The 26,858-nt window shown below is 42.3% G+C and overlaps 1 protein-coding gene across 9 annotated transcripts in view; it reads right to left on the reverse strand.

The window, feature by feature from the left end:
* Positions 1–10,744: 10,744 nt before the first annotated feature.
* Positions 10,745–26,858, reverse strand: part of stradb (STE20 related adaptor beta) — a 32,316-nt gene continuing 16,202 nt past the window's right edge. For all 9 annotated transcript variants that reach the window (XM_041201144.1, XM_041201141.1, XM_041201143.1 and 6 more), the window contains 4 exons: positions 18,590–18,694; positions 18,239–18,477; positions 16,539–16,581; positions 10,745–16,029 (listed from right to left, as the gene is read on the reverse strand). In XM_041201144.1, the coding sequence (XP_041057078.1) occupies positions 15,880–16,029; positions 16,539–16,581; positions 18,239–18,477; positions 18,590–18,694 (537 nt within the window). In that variant the 3' untranslated portion in view covers positions 10,745–15,879. The remainder of the gene's footprint in view (positions 16,030–16,538; positions 16,582–18,238; positions 18,478–18,589; positions 18,695–26,858) is intronic.

Consider the following 26,858-nt stretch of genomic DNA (forward strand, 5'->3'; position numbering starts at 1 on the left):
ATCACCTGGCGGGTCAGGCGCTGATTCACCCACCCACCATCAGCCGGCGGGTTCGAAGGTCTGGGCGCCATATTTGAAGGCCAGTCCAACACACAATCTTGACTCTCTCCAGCCCACCAGCGATATCTGCAACCCATAAGTGAAAGGCCGAAAGCCTCAAGGCGAAGTCTGCACCCCGCTTCACCCACCAGGTCCTCCAGGCCTTGGTCGGAGGGGTGCTCCACCCCTCGGATGGCTGCAGGAGTTTCTGCAGTTTGCTGAAAGGCCTGGACATCCAATCCCACCTATAAAGAAGCATGCAGGAGGTGGCTCCTACACTGTACCCGGCTGTTACAATTGACTCAGTCAGAAGGGAGTTTTTGTAGTGCCTCATCATTATCATGACTACTTGTTATCAGAGTTACATCCCTCCTTTTTGTTTTATTCAGTCTTTCAGAATTCCTTTTGGGCCTTCCACTGAAATTGTGCCCCTCTTATTTGCATCCAACCCATGCATGTCCAAAATATCTCATTCTCCAGCTGCGTATGACTGTGTGTAAAAAGAATAACAGCAGCTTACAGTTATACAGCGCTTATAATGAAATTCCACAAGGTGCTTCGCAGGAGCATTACAAAACAAAGTATGACACTGAGCCACTTAAGGAGGTATTCAGGTCAAATGTCCAAAAGCTTGGTCAGAGATAAGTTTTAAGAAGTGTGTTCAAGGAGGAAAGCAAGGTAGAGAGGCAGAGAGGTGTAGGGAGGACATTCCAGAGCCTGGGGCCTAGTCAACTGAAGACACAGCCACCAATGGTGCAGCAGTTATAATTGGGAATGCACAAGAGGCCAGAATTAGAGGAGATGTTTCGGAGGGTTGTGGGGTTGGAGAAGATTACAGTGATAAGGAGGGGCAAGGCCATGGAGGGATTTGAAAACAGATGAGAATTTTAAAATCAAGATGTTGATTGACCAGGAATCAATGCAGGTCAGTAAACACAGGGGTGAAAGGGAAACAGAAATTGCTGCAAATTAAGAAGAGGCAGCAGAGTTTCGGATGATCTCAAGATTACAGAGGGTAGAGTGTGGGAGACCAGCCAGGAGTATGTTGGAATAGTCGAGTCTAAAGGCAACAAAGGCTTAGATAAGGGTTTCTGCAGCAGATGAGCTAAGACAGGGATGAAGTTGAGCAGAGTTATGGAGGTGCAAATAAGCAGTCTTAGTGATGGTGTGCAATCGAGGTCAGAAGCCCATGTCATGACCAAAGTGAAACCAAGCTTATGAACAGACTGGCTTAATCTCAGACCATTGCCTGAGAGAGGGATGGAGCTGATAGGTGGGAAATGGAGTTAGGAGCAGGGACTGAAAACAATAGCTTGTCATCCCAATATTTAATTGGAGGAAATTTCAGCCTACTCACTACTGGATGTTGGATAAGCAGTCTGATAATTGAGCACCGTGGAGTCAGCAAGAGCGGTGGTGGCGAGATAGAGCTGGGTGTTGTCAGTGTACATGTGAAAACTAATGCTGTGCCTTTGGATGATGTTCCCAAGGGGCAGCATGTAGATGAGAAATAGGAAGAGGCCAAGGATAGATCCTTGGGAGACGCCAGAGGTAATGAGAGAAAACGGACAATTCTGGAAAAACTCAGCAGGTCCAACAGCATCTGTGGGAAGAAAAACAGGGTTGACGTTTCGAGTCCATATGGCCCTTCTTCAGAGCCATACAGACTCAAGTCACTCGAGGGGATTCAGGAAAAACTTCTTTACCCGGAGAGGGAGGAACTCGCTAGCACAGGGCGTAGTTGAGGTGAATAGATTCATTTAAGTGGAAGATAGATACAGATGAGGGAGCAAAGAATAGAATGAAATGCTGATGAAGTTAGATAAAGAGAGGTGAAAGGATGCTCAGATGGAACATAAATGAGAGCACAGATCGGTTGAGCTGACTGATCTGCTTTACTGTCTTTGCACTCGATGTAACACAAAGTAAAACCAGAATAGCCCCAGTCCCAATTTGTATAAAGACCTCCCAAAAGCTGCTTGTCTGTTGCTGAAACCTTTCTGCTTATAAACACAGAAATTTCTGTCAGGAACCAGTTCCAGCCTAGGCTTGGATAACAGTGAAATTCCAAACGAAGAATTTTCCATTTCAGAGAGTGACGCACATTTTGTTGTAACTACAGAAATCCCCACGTTACTTGTGAGTGATCCAGCAATTACAGAACTGTCCAAAACTGGGGCCACAACTGATAAAGTCAACCTCGAAGAGGTCAGTGATGTGTATTAAAAGAAGGGTCAGACAGATGTGTAGTGATTTTGAACATAAACATCACCATGGAGTTTATTTGTATGCTGGGTGTGATCTCTGTTTCTCCTCTTTTGGTGAAGGTTGATCCATTCAGGATGTCTTAATCTGCTGCCTTGATCATCAATGATAATACTATTTGCAATGAGAATTGGGATGACAGATCAAAAGTCCTGATCATACCTGGAAAAGGGTACACTGAGGATGTGCAAAGAACATAGCTGTTGCATTTAACTCAAGCAACATTTCATGTTTATGCTGGCTGATCATTATCATGGGTCCTTGTTAAGAGTTACATCCCTTCCTTGTTATTCTTTTTGGTCCTTTCAGCATTCCTTTTAACCCTTGAACTGAAATTCTAGCTCATTATTTTCATCTAACCCACAGACCCGCAAACAGTCTAATTTCTCCCAATCTTTATATGTCAGTATTTATGATATTTTATTTCCAATGCTTCCTTAACTTGCTATTTATGATACCTTCCCCCCTCCCCCAACATACTTTGGTCCAATGTTTGTGATTGAATCTAGTTGTGTTCTTGCTCTCGAAGACCAACATTGAAGAGCTAGTGAGAACAACCCCAGTCCCAATAAGTAGCAAGTCCTCCCAAAAACCCATCTGCTTTATTACATCAATGTGCCAGCTGTGCCTTTGATTCCATGGGCTTCAACTTTGCCAACATGCCTGATATGTGGCACTTCATTGGACGCCTTTTGGAGGCTATGTACACATCAACCACATTACCCTCATCAACCCTCTCTGTTACCTCATCAACAACTCAATCAAGATTTTCTCCATTCACACTTGCTCAAGTGACTGGTAATTTTGTGGTAAATTATGGTTTCAAAAAGCTTTCCCACTGCAGAGATTAAACCGATTGATCTGCAGTTGCGATGTATATCCTTGCATCCTTTTTCAAACAAGGGTGTAACATTTGCAATTCTCTAATCACTTATCTAAGGACGATAGGAAGATTACAGCCAGCGCCTCCACAACTTCCACACGCACTTTGTCCAGCATCCTCAGATGCACCTCATTGGGTCCCAGTGACTTATCAGGCGGAATCTTGTTGCAAAGGCCAGTGTTCCTCTGGCCAGACTGGAAGTGAGCGGGACTTCTGCTTGGAGGCACGTGCAATCATGTAGCAGCCAGCCAATGAGCTATGGATGGTTGAGGGGCATTGCCAATTTTGCACTGGGTGCAGGCGGGAAGTCGATGACCCACCATTTCCTCATGATGGTCAAACTTGCGTCCGGGCGCCATACTTAAATGGCACCTGGAGAGGCATCCACTCCCTGCAAGCCGGCAGCATCATTCTGCCTGTCAGACAGGAGGTTTTTGAACTTGAACCTGTTGCCATCCTGCTCCACCTGCCACACTTGGATCCCTGGAGTTGCAAGCCATCATCCTGCAACCTCATGCAGTCACTTCTGGCCTGGCCTTCTTTGATCACCCTCGACCCTCCATCCATCACCCTAGCTCTGCCGACTGTGACCTTTGAACCACCCATCACCCTTCAACTGTCTGCCAACCTATAACTATCCTCACTACCCTCGACCTGACCCGTCATCCTCGACCCTTCTGCTATCACCCTTGACCTGCCCTCAGTTAACCTCAACTCTCCCAGCCTCACCATTGACCTGTCCTCAATCACCCTTTATCTACCCTAGATCATGCTTCATCTGCCCTCAGCAGATATTGACCTTTGCTCTGTTGTCCACCTCCCTTCCTCTATCTGCCATTAGAGCTACGATAACCCAACCTCCCTCCCTTGGATAGCCATGCCCTGACCTCCCAGCACAGCCAGCACCCAAGCTCAATGCTCTTTTTCTCCTAGTCCAACAAAGCTCCCCATATGAAAAGCAACTTCTACTCACTCCAAATCCACCAGGAAGACTACCGCGCCTGCTACACACCATCTTTAACCAGTCTGAAAGCTCACGTTTCCCAGTGGTTGCCGACGTAATCACAAAGGTACAATTTAACCTGATGACCATATGTTTTAATGAGCGTACATGACATGTGAATACATTAAAACTTGGTTCCCACTGCTTGCCATCCAGAACCATGATCCGCTTTTAATCCACCAGCAAATTACTTCCCAACTTCATCCCCCACTTGACTTTGCCTCCCAAGCAATTAAATACCCCACCCACCTAGTTTCCCACTCCCAGGAGATTCGCTAGATTCCACCTATCGATTTTAAGTGCAGCCAGATTTTCCAATAACTCGTATCAATTTTTACCTCATCCAGTGTCTCACTACCTCTGCTTTCAATATAAACTGGGCAACATCCTGTTCCTTAATAAAGACTTGGCAAATAGCCATTTAGTACCTCAGCCATACGTTCTGCCTTCATGCATGAATCCCCGTTTTTGGTCCCTAATCTGTCCTATTCCTCTTTTTGCCACCCTTTCACTATTTGTATGCTGAAAGAAGACTTTGGATTCCCTTTTATGTTGGCCGCCAGTCTCTTCTCATTCTCTCTTTGCTTCTCTTATTTTCTTTCCACCTCCCTTCTGAACTTTCCATATTTAGCTTGGTTCTCACTTGTATTATCAACCTGACATCTGTCATATGCACTTTTTTTTCTCCGCTTCACCTTATATTCTCCTTTTTTCATCATTCAGGGAGCTCTGGCATTGTTTGTCCTACCTTTCCCCCTCCTCGGAATGTACCTTGACTATATCCAAACTCTCTCCTCCTTAAAGGCAGCCGATTGTTCAATTCTAGTTTTGTCTGCCAATTTTTGATCCCAATTTTCCTGGGCCAGACCTGTTTTCACCGCCCTGAAATTGGCCTGCCCACAACCCCCCTTCCACAATTTATTATTTTTACTCCAGATTGCTCTTTGTCCTTTTCCATAGCTAACCTAATACTTACAATGCTATGATAACTTTCCTCAGTTGTTCCCTACTGACACTTGATTCACTTGTTCCACCTGATTTCCTAGAACCAGATCCAGCAATGCATCCTTCCTGTTTTAACTGGAAACATACTGATATAGAAAATGCCCCTGAACACACTTTAAAAAATCTTTCCCCTCTCTATCCTTTAAACTATAACTATCCAGTCTATTAGTATAATTGAAGCCCTTTTAACTACTCCATAGCTTTCTACCTTGCTGTACTGTCCTTGCAAATTTGTTCCTCTATATCTTTACCACTAGTTGGTCACCTGTAGCATATGCCCAGCAGTGTAAAAATACCTCTATTGTTTAATCTCAGCCAAATAGATTCTGTCCTTGGCCTGTCTAGGACATTCTCTTTCCCCAGAACTCTTAATTTTATCCTTAATCAACATTTCACCCGTCCTCCTTTTTTTCCTGAACACCTTGTATCCAAGCATATTTAATACCCAGTCCTGTCCTCTTTTGAGCCAGGTTTCTGTTATTGCCCCAACAACACATTCCCATGTGGCTATCTGCATCTGCAGCTCACCAACCTTATTTACCACTGTTTGCATTCACACATGCACTGAAAACCTACTTTACATCATATTGCTTTCCCTCTTACTCTGACCTTGCCTAAAACCTTACTATTTCTTCCTTTGGTGCTGTCTGTCTCTCCCAATTCTTTGGGTACTTTGTTTTTTTCTCTGTTACCTCTCGGTTCCCATCACTCCTGCTAAGTTAGTTTAAACCCTCCCCTGCAGTGCCAGCAAAGCACCCTGCAAAAATAAAAATGACTTCTCTTTTCGTTTATGAGCAGAGATTATACAGGCACAAAAATCAGTCTGATGCTTTAAAGCACTTTATCAGTTTGGAATTCAACTCTTTGGACACCCCAAAGCCTAGAGGATCAAGACACTCGGCGAATCTTCCTGGAATTGCACTAATTGTGGTAGCAGGTGGGAAAAGGGACATTTTATCCGCCAGCTGGAATGGTGGCTTTTCATGCCATAATCGCCCACTTCCCACCTCATTAATTATGCAGCCACAGGAAACATGTCATCATGCTGGCAGGCAGCCACTAAATCACCCGCAACACCGTTATCATGTAGTTTCTTCACTCCGGGTACCATATCAAAACTGCAGCCACACACACAGTTCTCAATGCTTACAGCCCAGGACTGCTGCTATGAAGATATGGCCCTGAAAGTCAGGAGTTCAGTGACCCGTCAATGCCTTTTGGATGCCCACGGTGATGTCCTCCTCTGGCCGCAGGAAGTCCAGCAATCTCACCACTCCGGCTTGGGAGGCGGTGATAGTAGTGGTCAATGCCAACACTGCCAGAAGAGGTTGGCCACCCAGTGCAGAAAGGGGATGAATGACCTCATCTGTGCCACCAGGATAAGGCAGCCATCTCATCACCCTAAACACTCACACTCAAAGCCATCATACATTCACCCTGCAGCTTCTTCCCTTCCCTGAGGCCTCTTCCCCACCTTCCCCAAACAAGTGCTAGCCCTACAGTCATTGAAAAGCCACACCCACCTTACAGCTGATCTGGTAGGTAAAGACCTGTCCATGAGGCATCTAAAAGTGATGCAGTGCTGCCTGAGAAGCCTGAATTACCACGGGAATTGCCCAAAGCAAGGTAGGTAAACAGACCTTGAAGTCGCTCACCAGGTGCACTACACTTATGTACAGTTGTGAAACACATCGGTGTGATTGTGCCTGGATGATCCAGTGTGGGGGGATGACTCCGGCAAGCAGGGTTTATAATTATAATTCAAATTACGTTCCTGACATCCAGTGGTGAGAAATGCAGCCCACCATTGACAGGCAGAGCGGACGATTGCAAACTGGTTTCACAATGTCGTGAAACCTATTTTTGGCCTTCCCGCCATATTGCCTGCTCACACCCAATGCTAACAGGGAAGGAAAATTCTGCCCACCGTCTTTTGTAGCACTACGGCATACAAACTATATTATCCCAGGCTTGACTCCCCCATCCAAGATGAGTTGGCTTATCTCATTCAGAACAGCAATTAGGAGAGTTGCAATTGACCTTTGCACTGAGGTTGTCTCCTAATCATTCATCATCAGTTTGTGCTGAATTCACACTTGTGACCTTTACTTCAGGATTCCCCTCTTATGCATATATCACCAAAGATTCCAGGGGAATTTTCCTTTGGTTGCTAATGTTTACGTACCTGACAGCTCCTAGAATTGTAACTGTTGTGTTCAATTTGTAATGGCTAATGTGATTTTCAGGTTAGAGAGAAGCCACTGCTGGAATCGGCTAGTGATCCACAACTATCGGAAGCTGAAGAGTCCAGAAAAGCATCAGATCCCACCCGTGATTAAACAGTGACCATGGTTCTCAATGTGGCTTACCAGGAAGATGATGTTTTTGAATCTAATGATATCCTCAGCAATGAAAGAGCTGGAAATGGAAGCAAGCAGTACTGAAGAGAAGGTGAGTGGGATAGAAAACCTTTTAATACAGGCATAGGAGGCAAGAAGAAAAAGATGAACTTTTAGAGATCTCCAGGAGCACGAAATGTGGAGCTGAATTTAGTGGACCTGCCAGAGTAATTATCCTTGAGCCCACCAGAATTTAACTGGATTACACAAGTCTCCCTTGGCTCCTGAAGGCTGCCCAGCAAACCCCATCGCGTTTGCCCACGGCCTCATTGAAGGCTCCCTTGTTGACAGTGAGCCTTAGTGCCAGCCGAGGGAGCCAATAATCTTAGTTGAGTTGGTTTAGTTCTCATCAGCAACCTCTAAACAGTGGTCAAAATACAGAAGTATCCAGGCAATAAATACATTTTAGTCACATACTGTATCTGTGTTGGCTACTGTGGAGGGGGAAAATATCCAAAAGAAGGGAAATGAGTACAAATAACTATTCTGCTTTTTTTAAAACACAAAGTCCTTTCAACCACTAGTGACAGATGTAGAAAAACTATTGTATTTCCAGAAGTAGTGGTAACAGACCTAAAGCAAGGCACCCTGGGCCTCAAAATGCACAGATATGTACTAGTACAAGTTAAAGAAGTGGTTACAGAACATCCCAAAGCGAAGGCAGGATCCACAAAGAGGGAGTTCCAGAAACAGAGAATGTGCAGAAATGCACGAACTGCTGACCCTTCTGGGCAGAGGCTGGATTCTGAGCACATTCTAAATGCGCTTTGTCCAGGTAATGAAGTTGGCAGACATGATGCTAATCCAGAACAATTGGCTAGCATGGCACCCAACAAGTAAGATATGCAGCAAAGTGATGGTGTAGGAGAAGTGATAGCCCAGGACATGCCATCACAAGAGTCCTCCAAAGAAACACCCCAAGATGGCTCATTATAGTCACCTGCAATACAAGACAGCTGCGAGTGTGCACATATCAGCTAAAAGAACAGGAATGGAGCATTTTTAAATTTCTTTGCAGTCATGTTCTAAGATAATGTGGTATCTTGTTTTAAGTTTTTTTTGTACTTAATAAATCTAACAAATTTAAGGACAATTGTAGCTTGAATCTTGAATGGAGGGTAGATTTGTAACACGAGACTCCGGTTAGTTATTTATTTCTCCTATTAGCTCTACACCATGCGCTTAACAGAATATTTTACCCATCTTTAACTGCCTAATATATACCTGACATTAAAGTTATATTCACTCATCTTCAGTTGCCTATTACTTTGACAACCAGCTCCCATCAGAATGAATGCCTGGCTATGGACAGTGGAGGCAAAAACTCTTGGAATCATTCGATAGACAGCTAGCTTTGATGGGAATGCTGGAGGCTTATGGGAGGATGGGTTACATGGATTCCCTCATCTGTGCTTCTACTTGCTTCTCATCTACTTGCTTCTACAAGTATATAAAAGGAAAGAGACTGGGGAGTTAATAGTGGCGAACGCACAAATGGCAGAGACGTTTAATCAATATTTTGCCTCAGTTTTCACAGTGGAGGACACTAGTACCACCCCAATAGTAACAGGTAGTGCAGAGGATATAGAGGAGGAACTTAGAACAATCACCATCACTAGAGAAAAAGTACGAGCAAACTATTGGGATTAAAGGGTGACAAGTCCCCAGGACCTGATGGCCTACATCCCAGGGTCTTAAAGGAAGTGGCAGCAAAGATAGTGGATGCATTGGCTAAAATATTTCAAAATTCCCTTGATTCTAAAAAGGTTCCAGTGGATTAGAAAAATGCTAATATAATTCCCTTATTCAAAAAGGAGGCAGAAGGTGGGAAACTATTGACCAGTTAGTTTAACGTCTGTTGTTGGGAAATTGTTGGAATCCATTATTAAGGAAGTAGTAGTGGGACATTTGGAAAATCAAAATGCAATCCATCAGAGTTAGCATGGCTTTATGAAGAGGAAATTGTGTTTGACTAATTTTCCAGAGTTCTTTGAAGATGTGACAAGCAAAGTGGATAATGGGGATCCTGTAGATGTAGTATAACTGGACCTCCAGAAGGCCTTTGATAAGGTGCCGCACAAAAGATTAATACACAAGATAAGATCACATGGAGTTAGGGATAATATATTAGCTTGGATAGAGGTGTGGCTAACCAACAGAAAGCAGAGATTTGGGATAAATTGGTCTTTTTCAGGAAGGCAAGCTGTAACTAGTGGGTTACCACAGGGTTCGGTCCTTGGGCCCCAACTACTTACAATCTATATTAATGACTTGGATTCAGGGATAGAAGGTACTATAGCTAAATTTGCAGATAACACCAAAATAGGTGGGAAAGTAAGTTGCAATGAAGAAATAAGAAATTTACATTTGGATATGGACAGGTGAGGTGAATGGGCCAAAATCTGGCAGATGGAGTTTAATGTGGATAAGTATGAGGTTATCCATTTTGGTCGGAAGAATAAAAAGGCGACATATTATTTAAATGGAGAGAAACTTCAGAACGCTTCAGTGCAAAGGGATCTGGGTGTCCTCATGCATGAATCACTGTTTGTAGCCACTTGCTATGTGCAAATTAGCTGCTGTGCTTCCCATGAAACACATAGGCAGTTAATTGGTTGTAAAATGCTTTGGAAGATTCTGAGGCTGTGAAAGGCACTGTACAAATGCATGGCTTTCTTCCATCATGGAATAGCAGCTGAATCTACTTATACTACTGGAACTTTTGAGATATCAATCATTCAAGATAATTCCCTGATTAAAAATCATACAGAGAACTCTAACACACTGACAAAGGGTCACAAGCAAAGACCTTGCTGCCCAAATCATTTGATCACATCTTTGGAATACAGTAACAATTGTAATATTACCTTATCACTTCTGGATAAAAATGGTTACCGTAAACACACTCATTTTCAACCATTTTCTACAAACCAGCTGCATCCATCTTTTTGAGGAATGGCAAGAGGAGTAAAGGGTTAAAAGAAAAATATTATAAGAGGATCCTTTATCTCCCTCTCAAATAGAAATGATTGAAATGAGGATGCTTTCTTTTAAAAATCAGAATCTTAAGTACTTTGCAACAAACGCAACCAGCATCACATCAGGTCTCATCCTGCTCCCAAGCCTCATTCATTCACAGCTACACAAGGATTAGGCAACACGTGCCACGAGCTGTTTTATTCCACTTTATATAAGTAATAAGTTATACATTGTGTTTATAGCCTTACATTTGTATGAGGCAGAAAGTGGTTCATAGCAAGGTACAACACTTCGATATTACTGGTGTTGATCCTAGAATAAGTTTCCTTGTTAAAATAATTTTCCTATAAGCATTCCTGCTCAAATGCAGCAGCATTTTAAGGGGCTTTCTTATGCAGAATAAAAGAGTAAGACTGAAATTTACTTTTCAACTTAACAATTTTGAAATACAAAAACACATCCTACAATTCTCTTAAAATATCTACAACAGAAGGGGTCCAAAGGGTATGAAGCTGGCCATTTGAAGTATGTGGTATTGTAAAATGCTAATCATTCCAGTCAATACAGCTTCATTATTGACTATCAGTATTAACTATAAATACCTTCGGCCATGTGAAGGATTCTTCCTTTTATCTACACCTTTGCAGTGTGCTCAGAGCTTAACGTACTGCATTTATATTAATATGCAAGATTTTCAAGATGGAATCAGTTTGCTCCAAGGTGAAAATAGGCCTCTCAAACTAATAAAACATTTAAAATATGTTGTGCGCTTAAAATGGTTCAGATATTAAATAAAAGAAACACCTTTTTCTTCTGTCACATTTAATACCAGGTGTGCAACATGTGAAATTATGTTCAGCGGTAAAAAGTAAATTTATCCTACAACAAAAACTTGGGTAACACCCTTTTTATTTGGTCCCTCATTTGCAATAAGCTCCATATTTCACAAGTTATTATCTAATACTCTTATCTATTGGAAGCCTGGTATGAAAGCTTTTACAACCTCATCATATCACAAATGCTTAGTAACACAGTATCGCATTATCAAGTCATTCAAATGCCTTTAGTGTTTCGCTGATATTTAAGAATATTCAAACAAAATGTTAGGTTGCTCCGTTATGTCCTGGAAAGAGGATTGAAGACTATAGTACATATTACCGCAATGATCACACTTTCAAAACAAGCCTGTTAAGCATTTTGAGGTACCTGGAGATTGTGGAAGGTGCTATATAAATGCAAGTTCTTTCGTCATTGATCTGTTTGATCCGTATAGGAGCTAGTAAATGTCTTAGGAGGTGTCCATCATCGAGGTGGTCTACCCTCTACTGTGGAAGCAGCCAGAATGATAGGCTGAATAGTCTCATTTCAAAGTTTATAACATTTAGGCTTACATAAGAGGTCTTGACCACCTTTAATTATCCCATTTTATGCTAGTTAGAAGCAACCCAAGAACAGGCATTTTGTGTAAACCTCCCTGAGACAGCATTATGGCTTGTCAACTTTCCATCACAACTGGCAAATGTAACCATATCTATTGATGCGATTTACTACATCATTTGACTGGATCTCAAGGAGGGGAAAGTTCCTCAAAGTATCTGCTCTCAGGCAGTCCCTAACAATAAACCTGACACATGAAATGGCATAACAAAAGCATATATATGGCCAGGCAGGCTCTTTTTAACATTTCGAATTATTGGCAGTTTAGCAGAATTCTCTTTTTTTGAAGAAAATAATCAATGAATTATTTGATGGACATTTTGAATTAGGGTATGAGATAGATTGCACTATGGGGCAAAAAGAGAGTTGGGTGCCCATTTTATTAGATGCAAATGAAAATGTTCATGGTTTACTTGGGAATGGAGTCTTCCTAGGCTGTGCAACAATGGGAGCAGCTCAAGGTACCCAGTATTTTCCTCTATTGGCCCATCCAAATTCTCATTCAGGATTCTGTAGAAAATCTCAAAACTTGATGCAAAACCATTAACTAGATGACGTTTAAAAACTCAATTTAAAACCTATTCCTCCATAACTGTAGCCCAGTCCCAAACATCCCTCATGCTCTGGGCAAGTGTCTAGATGCTGAGCAAAGACACTCACCGAAGGTTTAGATTTTGATCACCAGTTCCAACTGCAGCAAACCCGATCCTGATTTAAAACCATTTTACACCATGTAATATGCCCAGCATGCCAAGTGACTCCAAAAATTCCTTTTGGGTCCCTTAAGACCCAAGAAAAGAAAATCAGCTCCAGCGGCTGATTTCTCCTTCCTCCCAAAATCCTAGCAAGTATGCATAAGGCACACGTTTCAAAAATTGATAATTTCGGTTATAAAAATGAACTGAAGAAATCTTTGAAGGGAAGAATCAGAAATAATGGGGGCTAGGGAGAGAAGAGAAAGGATTAAGCTCATTCTCCATTGCATCACTTGCTGTCCTGCTTTGAGTCAATGGCAGAGGCCTGGGAGCTGCTGGCCAGCTTGTATTTCTCAAGAGTTGTTCAGTGGCAGAGATGAAATACAGAAGAAAGAAACAAACCTGAAAATAACTTGGAGCAGCGTAAAGAGAAAGACCTGAGGAATGCAACCGTTGGGGAAGTGAGGCAGAAGAGAATGATTTTGAGGAAAAAAAAGTGTTCTATGATAATTTGACCTGACTCAAAGGCTGGAATGTTCCAGCAGCCCCGCGGCGGGGCCAATGAGCCGTTGAAATCTCCATTCCGGTCCTGCCGGCGTGAGGAGCTGGAACATTCCGGCCATAGTCCCTCTCCAGTTTGTTGTACATATTATTTCGGTGAATAGTTTATTGTCCAGCTTTTACATTAACATAGTTTTAGAGGCCAACTCATGTTCATTGACATTCTGCATCGTACCCTGAACACATTAACACTGTTTAAAAGCTTTGTACAACATTGTCTGGAATTGAGGATACATGACCCTAACATGGGGAAGTTGGACCATGGCATAAAGAATGAGAGAATTGTAAGTACTGCACAGAAATGTGACCAAATCATGTTGTTTGAAGGACAGGAGTAATTACTGACAATGGTTAGCACTCTTGACTAGACAACAAAGAATATGTTTACATTTGAGAAAACAAAACCTTTTTCATACCTTTGTTTAAGAGCGTCAGTAGTAACCTCAAAATAAGACCAAAAAAGGTGTAAACACATTCTTACAATCTCAGAGAACATTAAGAATTTAACAAGGATATTAAAATGCTTGGAAGACCCTGATTTCCCTGGAAGACAGAGAAATTGTAATGATGGGTTACATACAAGCGGTATTTCAAAGGTGAACCTAAATGTGTTGATGTAAAGGAAATCAGATGGTTTGGAGGTGGCATAGTTGTTATGTAAAAATCTAAATGATCAGGAACCACGTTTACCATTTATACTGCAAATTATTTTGCTAAAATATAAAAACGTGAACATTCCTGCTCCTTTGGCAACTACAAAACTGATGGTAGAAGTGCAACCTTACTGGAATTATGGCACAGAAAGACATACAGGTTACATGCAAAGTCTACTCCATCAACTCACTATCATCTTAAACACCCATTAGTTCAAACCCCAACCCCTTAAACTCAATGGAGTACAAACCAAGTTTATGAAACCCAACCTCAATTTACCCCTTCCAGCCCTGGTATCTTTCTGGTGATTCTGCACTGAACACTCTCCAAGCCAATCCTATCCTTCCTGAGATACAGTACATGCCCAAAACTGAAAAGTACAGCAGACGAGGTCTCTGGATTCTGTGCAAGTGAAGCCTCACTTTTGAATTCCAGTCTTCTTGAAATAAAGGCCAACATTCCATTAGTGCTTTGAAATTCTCTTTGTGCCTTTGAACTAACTTTTAGCAATATGTAATGGGGACCTCTAAATCTCTTTCCTCCTCCGCATCTCCTAATCGCTCCCCATTAAGGAAATATTTGGATTTGTCTTTCTCGAATCCAAAGTGAATGGCCTCACACTTTCCCACACTGAACACTGAACTCAGTCTGCCTTATGGCTATTTCTAACTCCCTCCTCCCATCTTATTTTGCCTCCCATCATGTTTCACAATCAGTACTTTCTCCATGTTCCTGCAAACAAAACTCTTCCCACCCGCAACGAAACAATCTAGTTATCACTAATAATCAGCTGAGGCTGAAGCACCAACATAATAAGAAATTGAAACAAAACATGCTGTTTGTGAAGACACAATCTGCTGGAAAAAGCAGTTGTCATTAACCTGCAGAAATTGCACTTATTTAGGACGTGTGTCAAAAGAGAGGCTCCACACTGAACAACCAACGTTCTGGGATCAGCTGAAGCTCAGGCTTTCACAACACATCCAATAATAGCCAAGCTTTCTAATACTATGCACCTCACATCAAAAACAGCCTGAAGGCACTGTGGTACACTTTCGTTAAACAATGCAAGAAAATAAAGGTAAAATATAATGTAAACACAGTGCACACATGTTTGAAGTTTAGGTCCCCTTTCAAACAACCAATACTTTGTAAACTCTGGTGGGCGTTTAGAGGATATAACTGCCCACTGTTTCAATAGGAAAAGAGCTAAACTTTTGAGTTTTTCTTTCATTAAAATGGCAGGCATTTCTTCATTTGGTATGTCCCAACCAGGAGAATGGGCACTCCCTCAGTGCTGCAAGTTGATGAGAATGTCTCAGGGTAACTTGCCTGACAGTTCCACTCCTCTTTCCATTTCTACTTGGGCCAATAGTTCCCTGCTTAGTGCTTTTTCCTTCTCTCTGTGCTCAGTCCCTACCCCAGCCCAATACCAAGGCCCTCGAGACACAGAGTGCACACTGCAGGTCCAAGGCTGTGTTTAACTTTCTAGGGCACACAGAGCTCACTAATGCACCAACACACCACCATAAGAGTATGCTACAATATACCCAGCCTAAACTTTAATGTTACAACTGTAAAGAAAATACAAATATATACTCAAAAATATATTTCATGTGCTTGTCAGCCAGTTTCAAGGCAATAATCTAATACTGAAGTACAAAATGCACCACTTGTAATGACAAGTCCACCTCACTGCAGGATCAATTTGAATTAAGCTGTGTAAATGTCTGATCTATTTACAGCAGAGATGAATTCTGTAATACAGGTCAACAACCCCAGGTACAATGTTTAGTACAAGGGTAATGATGACAAATGCCCAATTTTCTTACAGGTCATTTTCCATGCCTTCAGACACCATAATGGGCAACTGCTGTAAGTTGTCCCTCATTCAAACTCATTTTGTTTGCTTTTTTTTCCTAAAGGGAGATAAATGTTGGAGGGAAAACAAAACAAAAGTTAAAATTCCCAGTCACCATCTAACTCCTGTAAGGAGCTTATTGGACCATCTCTCTGTGATTTCGAGGTCTCTGCTTTGGCCTGAGAACCAGAAAGTGGCACTGCTGGTTGAAGCAGATTAATCAGTGTCTTCCTGGTTTGTTTTTTCACCTGCAGAAGGAGAGAGAGAAAAATTCAAACTAATCACAGCAAGATATTCTGGGATTTCAGAATGACTGATGCCAGTCTCTAATGCAAGAGGTAAAGCCCTCTTGATTTAAACCTCAATACTGAGCAAAATATAAAGAGGCATTGAACAAAAATAATGCATCAATAATCAATGTTGAATTTTGCACATGCTTCTGTTATTATAGTGTCAGAATCCAATACGATTTCCTGATATTGATAGAATCGACATCCACCTTGCCCCCTCCTGATGAATTGGGTTTTAATTACTTCACTCATTACTCATTAAAATTAATTAAATCATTGCAAATATCTAGACGGTTATTTATGTTGCCACACATTAAAACAAACTGTATCTGCTGGAAATCTAACAAAGTGGTCTCCATCCTGTAGTTTACATCCACATTTCTCTCTCTCTCTGTTTTCAAGGCACCTCCTCTGTCTACATTTTCAACATTTTCCAGGTACACAATATAATCGGAGTAAATACTCACCCGCTTGAAGAAAGGGTGAGCCAACAACATACTAGCTGATGGTCTGGAACAGAAGAGATGCTTATTATTTAATCCAAATAAAGATGGTCATATTAGTAGCAACAAAAAGAAACCTACACTTTTCACTGCAAGATGTAATTATTTATTTTTTTGAAAACAATCTAACCATATTGATTCAAAGCACAAATCAGATTTCTAGTCAGTCTGAATTTCAGTTTTGATTCAAGTAAACTAGAGTGCCATTTTAATGCAATTGCTTAATTCAATTTATTGGATAATTCCATTTCTTTTGGGCATAAACTCTGAATTATCAAGAGTAGACTGTATTTTCTCAGTACTACATACCACTTCCTTCTTTAAGATCCTTAAAACATAGCTCACTGACCAAGCATTTTGGTCTCTGCCTTAACATTTCCTTATGTAGCTCAGTGCCAGGTACTGCATGTTAAGACACATATGAAGCACCTTGGGACATTTGAGTAGAGGCTCTACATTAAGTTGTAACCAAAATAAATATCTGGAAACTTGATTCTTGTGATGAAATTCCCTCTCTGTAAACAAGTTTACACAAAATGTTGCTTTTCCCTCAAATTGTTGGTATTCCTGAAAAAGCTAACATATATATATGAATTAGGAGAAGTAGGCCACTTGGTCCCTCAAGCCTGCTCTGCCATTCAATAAGATCATGGCTGATCTGATTGTAACCTCAACCCCCCCCATTGCTGCCTACTCCTGGTAACCCTTCACTCCCTTGTTAATCAAGAATCTATCTAGCTCTGTCCTAAAATATTCAAAAGCTCTGCTTCCACCGCCTTTTGAGGAAGTGTGTTCCAAAGACTCACATCCCGCAGAGCAAACATTTCTCCTCAGCTTGGTCTTAACTGAGCAACCCCTTATTTTTAAGTAGTGACCACTAGTTCTAGATTCTCCCACAAGAGGAAACATCCTCTGCACATCCATCCTGTCAAGGCCCCTCAAGGCCTTAAAGGTTTCAATTAAGTCACCTCTTACTCCTCTAAACTCCAAACCTAACCTGTCCAACCTTTCCTCTAAGGCAACTTATGTATTCCTGGTATTAATCTAGTAAACTTTCTCGGAACTGATTCTAACGCATTTACATCTTTCCTTAAAATAAGGAAACCAGTACTGTACACAGTATTCCACATGTGGTCGCACCAGTGCTCTGAACAACTGAAGCATAACTTCCCTACCTTTGTAATCATTCCCCTCACAACAAACAATAATATAAATACATTAAATGATGAACATAAGAAACAGGAGCAGGAAAAGACCACACAGCCCATTGAACCTGCCCTCCCATTCAATTTGATCATGGCTGATCTTGGGAAGAGAAGCCATGAGGTAGAGGAAAGGTCAATTTTTATAGTGCAGATAGTTGGCTAGTGTCCATCAGTTCCTGTCCATATTCACCAACTGATGCTTTAGCTAACTTTACCTGATTGCAAGGGACCAATGGCACTGGTTAAAGGGATTTTATACAACTGATTGAGTAGAGCGGTATGACTACATTATTGCAATTTTTTAAAACCACTTTGGTGCAGTTAACCAACAATAATCGTGCAACACATGTTCGGAATCTTCAATCTCAACCCCTAATGCAGTGACTAATAAAGGCTAGAAACTTCTCCACAGAAGGGAAAAGTATTTAATTTGATCAAAGAATGATATAGTTTACATACCGATTTCCAGGCTCTCTCTGCAGACAGAGCTCTACAAAGCTGTGAAAGGCTGCAGAGAAAGTTTTCTTCACTGAACTCTGGGATCGTTCCTTTGTGTTCGTTCTCAGCATGCTGCAGGGCTCTACACTTTCTCCAATCCCAGAATCTACTCCAGAGCGGGAATTCTTCATCACTAATTCCTTTGGAGGGAAGCTGATGTCTCCCAGACACAATGAGCCTTTCAGCTTCTGGAGCAGCATCTGAGAGAAATATGAAAATAGTAAATGGACAAGTCTTTCTCCCTCCCCTTCATCCATGGGTCAGCCCCCATAAGGTTGAGTGCTCAACTTTGAAGATTTAAGAAAATGTCACCTGTGTAGGCCGCATATCCTGAAAGGGAACTTGACCTCTGGCTAATTCACATGCTGTGATCCCAAGGCTGTAGATGTCAGACTTCGCATCATATCCATGTAAGTCCTAATGTGGGAGAGAAGGCAGAGTGTTTGATACTCAACAGGGAGGTAATAGGTTAGGCTTTCTATACTCTAACTTGTTCACGTAGTGTGGACACTGAAAGCCAGTTGACCACATACCAAAATACATTAAAAAGATGTGCTCCTTCTTTCCTCACATTCAAGGTGCAGTGGCAATCAACTTCTTTTGAGTGTGCTGGACACAGTCTGATTCACATTCTGCTTAACAGCTTTCATGCCCATTACAGTTTAGTAGACAAGAGGCAAAATTTGACCATGGTCTCCTCCAGCAGCATTTGAAGCATGGCTCAGTACATGTTCTGTTGTTTGTCACATGGCCAAATCTATACTGGGAAGGTTTTCCTCTGCGAATGAGTAACTTGGGTCTGACTCAAGTAAGTTACTTCAAAACTACACACGATGAGCTACTAGCTAAGTACATGCGTTCTCTTGTGCACAGACTATTCCATCTGCTCTAGAGTCTATAGCACATGACTACTGATGTCACTTTCACATCATGATACACATCACTTTCTCATTACCATAAATATTAACCCATCACGCTACACATCCCCCAAGCATAATGCCAACTTTTGTAATAACAATGTTAAACTATATCTCAAATTATTTACATTACATATACACTACCACCACCTCCCCTCAAAGACCAATATTCACAGGTTAAGCCTTTGCAGTGCCTTCACAACTTTCCCTGATCTCGTTGCTGTCATCATTGAGCAAGGGTGATGGCCTTGAACTTGTTGGTTGGATGTGTCAGCATTCTGAGAGTTGATTGACGTAGCCTTCGGATCATCATTTCAAAGCATGTGGTAACCAAACATGTGTTTTTGCAGACTCTAATAAGATTAGAGCTTTCCTATTTCTTCTCAACGGGTCTACCTATGTTTGGACGAGTTAGGAACAGAACTCATTTCTCGTTATCTTGACTCCCTTCTCTCTCCCCTTGTCCAGTCCCTTCCCACCTACATCCGTGATTCCTCTGACACCTTACGTCACATCAACAATTCCAGTTCCCTCGCCCTAACCGCTTCCTCTTCACCATGGACGTCCAATCCCTCTACACCTCCATCCCCCACCAGGATGGTCTGAGGGCCCTTAGCTTCTTCCTCGAACAGAGGCCCGAACAATCCCCATCCACCACTACTCTCCTCCGTCTGGCTGAACTTGTTCTCACACTGAACAATTTCTCCTTCAACTCCTCTCACTTCCTCCAAATAAAAGGTGTGGATATGGGTACCCGCATGGGCCCCAGCTATGCCTGTCTCTTTATGGGGTATGTGGAACATTCCTTGTTCCAGTCCTACTCCGGCCCCCTTCCACAACTCTTTCTCCGGTACATCGATGATTACTTCGGTGCTGCTTCATGCTCTCGTCGGGACTTGGAAAAATTTATTAATTTTGCTTCCAATCTCCACCCCTCCATCATTTTCACGTGGTCCATCTCTGACACTTCCCTTCCCTTCCTTGACCTCTCTGTCTCAATCTCTGGTGATAGACTGTCCACCAATATCCATTACAAACCCACCGACTCCCACAGCTACCTCGACTACAGATCCTCACACCCCGCTTCCTGTAAGGACTCCATCCCGTTCTCTCAGTTCCTTCGCCTCCGTCGCATCTGTTCCGATGATGCTACCTTCAAAGACAGTTCCTCTGACATGTCCTCCTTCTTCCTTAACCGAGGTTTTCCACCCACGGTCGTTGACAGGGCCCTCAACCGTGTCCGGCCCATCTCCCGCGCATCCGCCCTCACGCCTTCTCCTCCCTCCCAGAAACATGATAGGGTCCCCCTTGTCCTCACTTATCACCCCACCAACCTCCGCATTCAAAGGATCATCATCCGCCATTTCCGCCAACTCCAGCATGATGCCACCACCAAACACATCTTACCTTCACCCCCCCTATCGGCATTCCGTAGGGATCGCTCCCTCCGGGACACCCTGGTCCACTCCTCCATCACCCCCTACTCCTCAACCCCCTCCTATGGGACCACCCCATGCCCACGCAAAAGATGCAATACCTGCCCCTTCACTTCCTCTCTCCTCACCGTCCAAGGACCCAAACACTCCTTTCAAGTGAAGCAGCATTTCACTTGCATTTCCCCCAACTTAGTCTACTGCATTCGTTGCTCCCAATGTGGTCTCCTCTACATCGGAGAGACCAAACGTAAACTGGGCGACCGCTTTGCAGAACACCTGTGGTCTGTCCGCAAGAATGACCCAAACCTCCCTGTCGCTTGCCATTTTAACACTCCACCCTGCTCTCTTGCCCACATGTCTGTCCTTGGCTTGCTGCATTGTTCCAGTGAAGCCCAACGCACACTGGAGGAACAACACCTCATCTTCCGACTAGGCACTTTACAGCCTTCCGGACTGAATATTGAATTCAACAACTTTAGGTCTTGAGCTCCCTCCTCCATCCCCACCCACCCCCTTTCTGTTTCTTCCCCCTTCTTTTTGTTTTTTTTTCCAATAAATTATATAGATTTTTCTTTTCCCACCTATTTCCATTATTTTTAAATATTTTTAAATCTTTTATGCTCTCCCCACCCCCACTAGAGCTATACCTTGAGTGCCCTACCATCCATTCTTAATTAGCACATTCGTTTAGATAATATCACCAACTTTAACACCTATGTGTTCTTTTGTTCTTTTGTTGGTGACATCTTTTGATGATCTGCTTCTATCACTGCTTGTTTGTCCCTACAACCACACCAACCCCCTCCACTTCTCTCTCTCTCTTTCTCTCTCTCCACCCCCCCCCCACACACCTTAAACCAGCTTATATTTCAACTCTTTCTTGGACTCGAACTCAAGTTCTGTCGAAGGGTCATGAGGACTCGAAACGTCAACTCTTTTCTTCTCCGCCAATGCTGCCAGACCTGCTGAGTTTTTCCAGGTAATTGTTTTTGTTTTGGATTTCCAGCATCCGCAGTTTTTTTGTTTTTAGGAACATGGTTGTTCTGTTTGTTTAAGGACTGCGCCTTCAGATTTTCGATCTCGAATCCAGACTTTCTCACCTCACACTAATGGGGCTAAAGTCTTGACTCTGCCTGGAGTTATACCAAACCTTCTGTTTATCATGTAGGCCGTTCTGCAGATTCCTCACTCTTTTCTGGTCATCGGCTGTCACGTGGAGCTGCAGGTTCTGCTGCAGCAAAGGAATTTGCATCTTCAGTCATCAACCCATGAGCAGCTCTGCCAGTGAAAAGCTGTTATTTAAAGGTGTAGCTCTGTAATTCAGCAAGGCTGAACTCCAATCGGTATTCTTGGTCATTAAAATTTTAATAGTTTTCATCGTTCTTTCAGCCTCTCCATTGGCCCGTGGGTGAATGGAGAACTAGTAACCTGGGTGATGCCACAGTCATCTGTAAATTTCTTAAAGCATCCGTTCATGAACTGTGGCCCATCATCCGAAACAACTTCATCTGGAAACCCAAGCACGGAGAAGATGCTCTGTAACGCCCTTATCACAGTCACAGCCTTGGTAGTGTGGAGTCTGGTAGCTTCTCATCACCTTGAATAATAATCAACTGTGGCAAGGTATGCTTTTCCTCTAAAGTCAAAGATGGCTAGTCCAAATCTTTTCCAAGGCCTATCTGGGAAACTAGATGGTAATAAAGGTTCTGTGGGTGGCTGGCTATTAATTGCACAAATGTGGCATGACAAGACAAAGTCTTTAATTGCCTTTGAAATGCCTGCCCACCACACATATTGATGTGCAGCTGCTCTACACTTCCCCAATGCCAAGTGACCCACCATGGATTCTACGAAGAATCGCTTCTCTCTCAGTCTTGGGTATCATTAGGCGATGACTGAATATGAGAAGATCATCCACTATCATTAGATGTTTTCTTCGTCCATGGTATTTTCATAGGAGCTATCATTTGGACTGTATTTTGACCGACCTTCTTGGCAAAATTTCCTAACTTGGGTATACGCCACATCATCTTTCTGTACTTTCCTGACTACATGTAATTTTCGCTCAGAGACCGGGAGAGAATTTGTTATGATGTATGACAATGTTTCCAAATCGAAAGCAAGTATCAAGTCCTGGATAAATGCATGATCAACCATAGGTCTGGATAATGCATATTGAAGCACTCTATCGAGTGTTAGGTCATCTTACGTCTCTAAAAAACTTGACAGTTTTCTGTCACAGACTCAGAAGGCAATGTGGTCGTGACTAAGTTCACCTTTCAATGCATCATACTCACAACAACTGGCTAACCTATACACATCAGTAAGAAACAATTCATTAGATTCCCCTGATCTTTGGGTTCTCTGATCGAATCGCGCTCGCTCGATTATGTGGTTCTGTTACGGACTCAAATATGCATTGAACGTTTTTAGGACAGTTTTGAAGTCTGCAGAGGTCTCGTCTACCCGTCTCAAGAGGCCAATTTGCATTTCCAGGACTCAGCGTTCGTAGTTTGTCTCGTGGCTTAAACTATACTGGGAAGGTTTCCCTCTGCTCATAAGTAATACTGGTCTGATTCAGGTAGGTTACGTCAAAATTAATATATTTACACTATGTACACTATATACATGACAGACTACTTGGTAAGCACATCTCTCTTGTGTACAGTCTATTCCATCTGCTCTACGGGGTCTCCAGCACATGACTGCACAGTCATATCATTACAATAACTATTAAGCCATGATGCTACAGTAAAGTTGCTCAAGAAACTAGCCCAGTCAGTTAGGAAGGAATGGGAACTCTGCAAATGAATTTCTCTTGCCATCCTCCTGCTCACCTTTGCCCTAAAACAGAATCCTTGGCTAAGTATTCTCTACCTATGTTGAGTGAGGTACTGTATGGGTAATTAGTCTGGATAACATGACCTAGTCAGAGCTCTTCCTCTCTCTTCATTTACCAAAGAAAAACACAAAGCAAGCCCATGTCAAGTTCAGCAGGTCAGCAAACATCACTTCTCAACAAAATAAACTGCAATGCCACAAAACTGATTTCCTGGATTCACAACAGCAGACAGTGAATTCTGCTTCTGAGTATACTGGCAAAGACATGTTGTATTAACCAGGCTTGTATTCCTTTGAGTATAGAACATTAAGGGGTGTTCTAATGGAGACACTTATGACAATTAAAGGATTTGATAGGGTGCATAGAGAAGACCTCTTTCCTTTAGTACAGGAGTCCAGAACAAGGGGGCATAATCTGAATGTGAGAGCAAGGCCATTCAGGGGTGACATTAGGAGGCACTTCTTCACACTAGAAGTTATTAGCTCTAAAGCGTTTTGAGATGTCTAGCAGTCATGAGAAGTGCTACATAAATGTGAGTCTCTCTTATGGAAACCTGGAACACTCTCCCCCAAAAAAATTTTTGCTGCCATGTATGAGTCAATTGAAAATTTCAAAACTGGATTTGATAGCTTTTTGTTTGGAAGAATATTAAGCAACATGGAACCAAGCTAGGTAAATAGAGGTGACTTTTATCTAGGCAATGGGGGTCTTGGCTGCTGATTGGAGAGAACATGAGAACCTGCCCACTGTTACCACCTTTGGGGAAGGTCCACTGAATTACCATCGGTTTGGGTGGAGATGAGGAATTGTAGGGGGAAAAAGTCATTAGTGGGAATGGTCTATAGGCCCCACAGCATAGGGCAAAGTATTCAAGAGAACATATTGTGCGCTTGTGATAAAGGGATGGCAATAATCATGGGTGATTTTAATCTACATATAAACTGGAAAAATCAGACTGGTAGTAGTAGCCTGGATGAGGAGTTCTTAGAATACTTTCAAGATAGTTTCTTACAACATGTTCTGTAATCAACCAGAGAGCAGGTTATGTTAGACTTGGTATTGTGTAATGTGCCAGGATTAATTAATGACCTCAAAGTAAAGGCACCCCTAGGTAGCAGCGACCACAACATGAGTGAATTTTACATTCAGTTTGAAAGGGAGAAAAGTGGGTCTAAGGCTAGTACCTTAAACTTAAATAAGGAGGGGAACTATGTGGCTTCCATGAGCTAGCTGAAGTGAACTGGGAAACTAGGCTAGAAGACAGATCAATAGAGAAGCAGTAGTAGGCGTTTAAGGGGATATTTCAGAGTATCCAGAATAAATACATTCCTATTATAAAGAAAAATTCTAAGGGGAGGACCCACCATCCATGGTTAACTGAAGTAGTTAAGGAAAGCATCAAACTTAAGGAAAAAACATACAACTCCGCAGAGATGAGTGGGAGTGCAGATGACTGGTCAGAATAAAGAACAGCAGAGAATGAATAAAAGGTTCACCAGGAGAAAGAAATTAGAGTACGAGGGGAAGCTAGCTAGAAATGTAAAAACGGATAGAAGAGTTTCTACAGGTATTTAAAAAGGAAAAAAGTAAAGTGAGTGTCAGCCTCTAAGGAGTGACAATGGAGAGTTAGTAGTAGATAATAAAGGAAATGGCGGAAGAAATGAACAAATAATTTACAACAACAACAAAAAATGGAAAAACTCAGCATCTGTGGAGAGAAAGACAGAGTTAACGTTTTGAGTCCGTATGACGCTTCTTCAGGATATTTTGCTTCTGTGTTCACATTCCAGGAACAGCTGCATATCAGGAGTTAAAAAGGAGAGGAATTTAGTGAAATTGAAATCACTAGGGAAATGCTACTGAGCAAATTGATGGAGCTGCAGGCTGGCAACTCTCCAGATCCTGATGGATTACATCTTAGGGTCTTAAAAGAGGTGGCAAATGAGGTAGTCAATGCGCTGGTATTAATTTTTCAAACCTCGCTAGATTCTGGAAAGGTTCCATCAGACTGGAAAGTAGCAAAGTAACCCTGCTATTCAAGAAGGGAGGGAGGCAGAAACCAGGAACTATAGGCCAGTTAGCTTGACGTCTGTCGTGGGAAAGTTGTTAGAATCAATCATTAAGGAGGTTATAGCTGGACACTTAGAAGAACTCAAGGCAATTGGGAATAATCAGCATGGTTTTGTGAAAGGAAAATCATGTTTAACCAATTTATTGGAGTTTTTTGAAGGAATAACATGCACAGTGGATAAAGGGGAACTTGTAGACGTTCTGTACTTGGATTTCCAGAAGGCATTTGACAATGTGCCACATCCAAGATTATTACGGAAAATAAAAGCGCATGGTACAGGGGGTAACATATTAGCATGGATAGAAGATTGGCTGGCTGGCAGAAAGCAGAGAGTATGCATAAATGGGTCTTTTTCGGTTTGGCACGACGTGATGAGACTGGAGCCTCAACTTTTTACAATTTACATCAATGACTTAGATGAAGGGAGTGAAGGCATGGTAGCTAAATTTGCAGATGAGACAAAAATAGGTAGGAAAGTATGTTGTAAAGAGGACATGGGGCAGTTGCAGATAGAAATAGATAGGTTGAGTGAGTGGACAAAGATCTGGCAAATGGAGTTTAACATGGGGAAAGTGTGAAGTTGTTCACTTTGGCAGGAAGAACAAAAAAGCAGAGTATTACTTAAATGGAGAACAGCTGCATAATTCTGAGGTGCTGAGGGATCTAGGCATTCTAGCACAAGTCACAAAAAGTTAGTATGCAGGTAAAGCATGTAATTAAGAGGGCTAATGGAATGCTATTTTTTATTACAAGAGGAATTGAACATAAAAGGGTATTATGTTTCAGTTACACAGGGCATTGATGAAACCATACCTTGAATACTATGTGCAGTTTTGGTCTCTTGATTTAAGGAAGGATGTAAATGTGTTGGAGGCAGTTCAGAGGTGGTTTACTAGATTGATACCTGGAATGAGTGGGCTGTCTTGTGAGGAAAGGTTGGACAGACTGGACTTGTTTCCACTGGAGTTTAGAAGAATGAGGGGTGATCCTGAACAGCCTTGATAAGGTGGACGTGGAAAGGATGTTTCCTCTCGTGGGGGAGTCTGAACTAGAGGGCACCATTTTAAAATTAGGGGTTGCTCTTTTAGGGCTGATGAGAATTTTTTTCTCTCAGAGGGTTGTGCGACTTTGGAGCTTGTGCCTCAAAAGGTGATGGAGGCTGGGTCATTGAATATTTTTAAGGCAGGGGCAGATAGATTCTTGTTAGGCAAGGGAACCAAAGGTTATCGGGGATAGATAGGAATGTGGAACTCAAAACACAAGCAGATCAGCCAATTTGTCATTGAATGGTGGAGCAGGTTCAAGGGGCTGAATG

This window comes from Carcharodon carcharias, chromosome 12, assembly GCF_017639515.1.
Source record: "Carcharodon carcharias isolate sCarCar2 chromosome 12, sCarCar2.pri, whole genome shotgun sequence".
Classification (NCBI taxonomy): Eukaryota; Metazoa; Chordata; class Chondrichthyes; order Lamniformes; family Lamnidae; genus Carcharodon; species Carcharodon carcharias.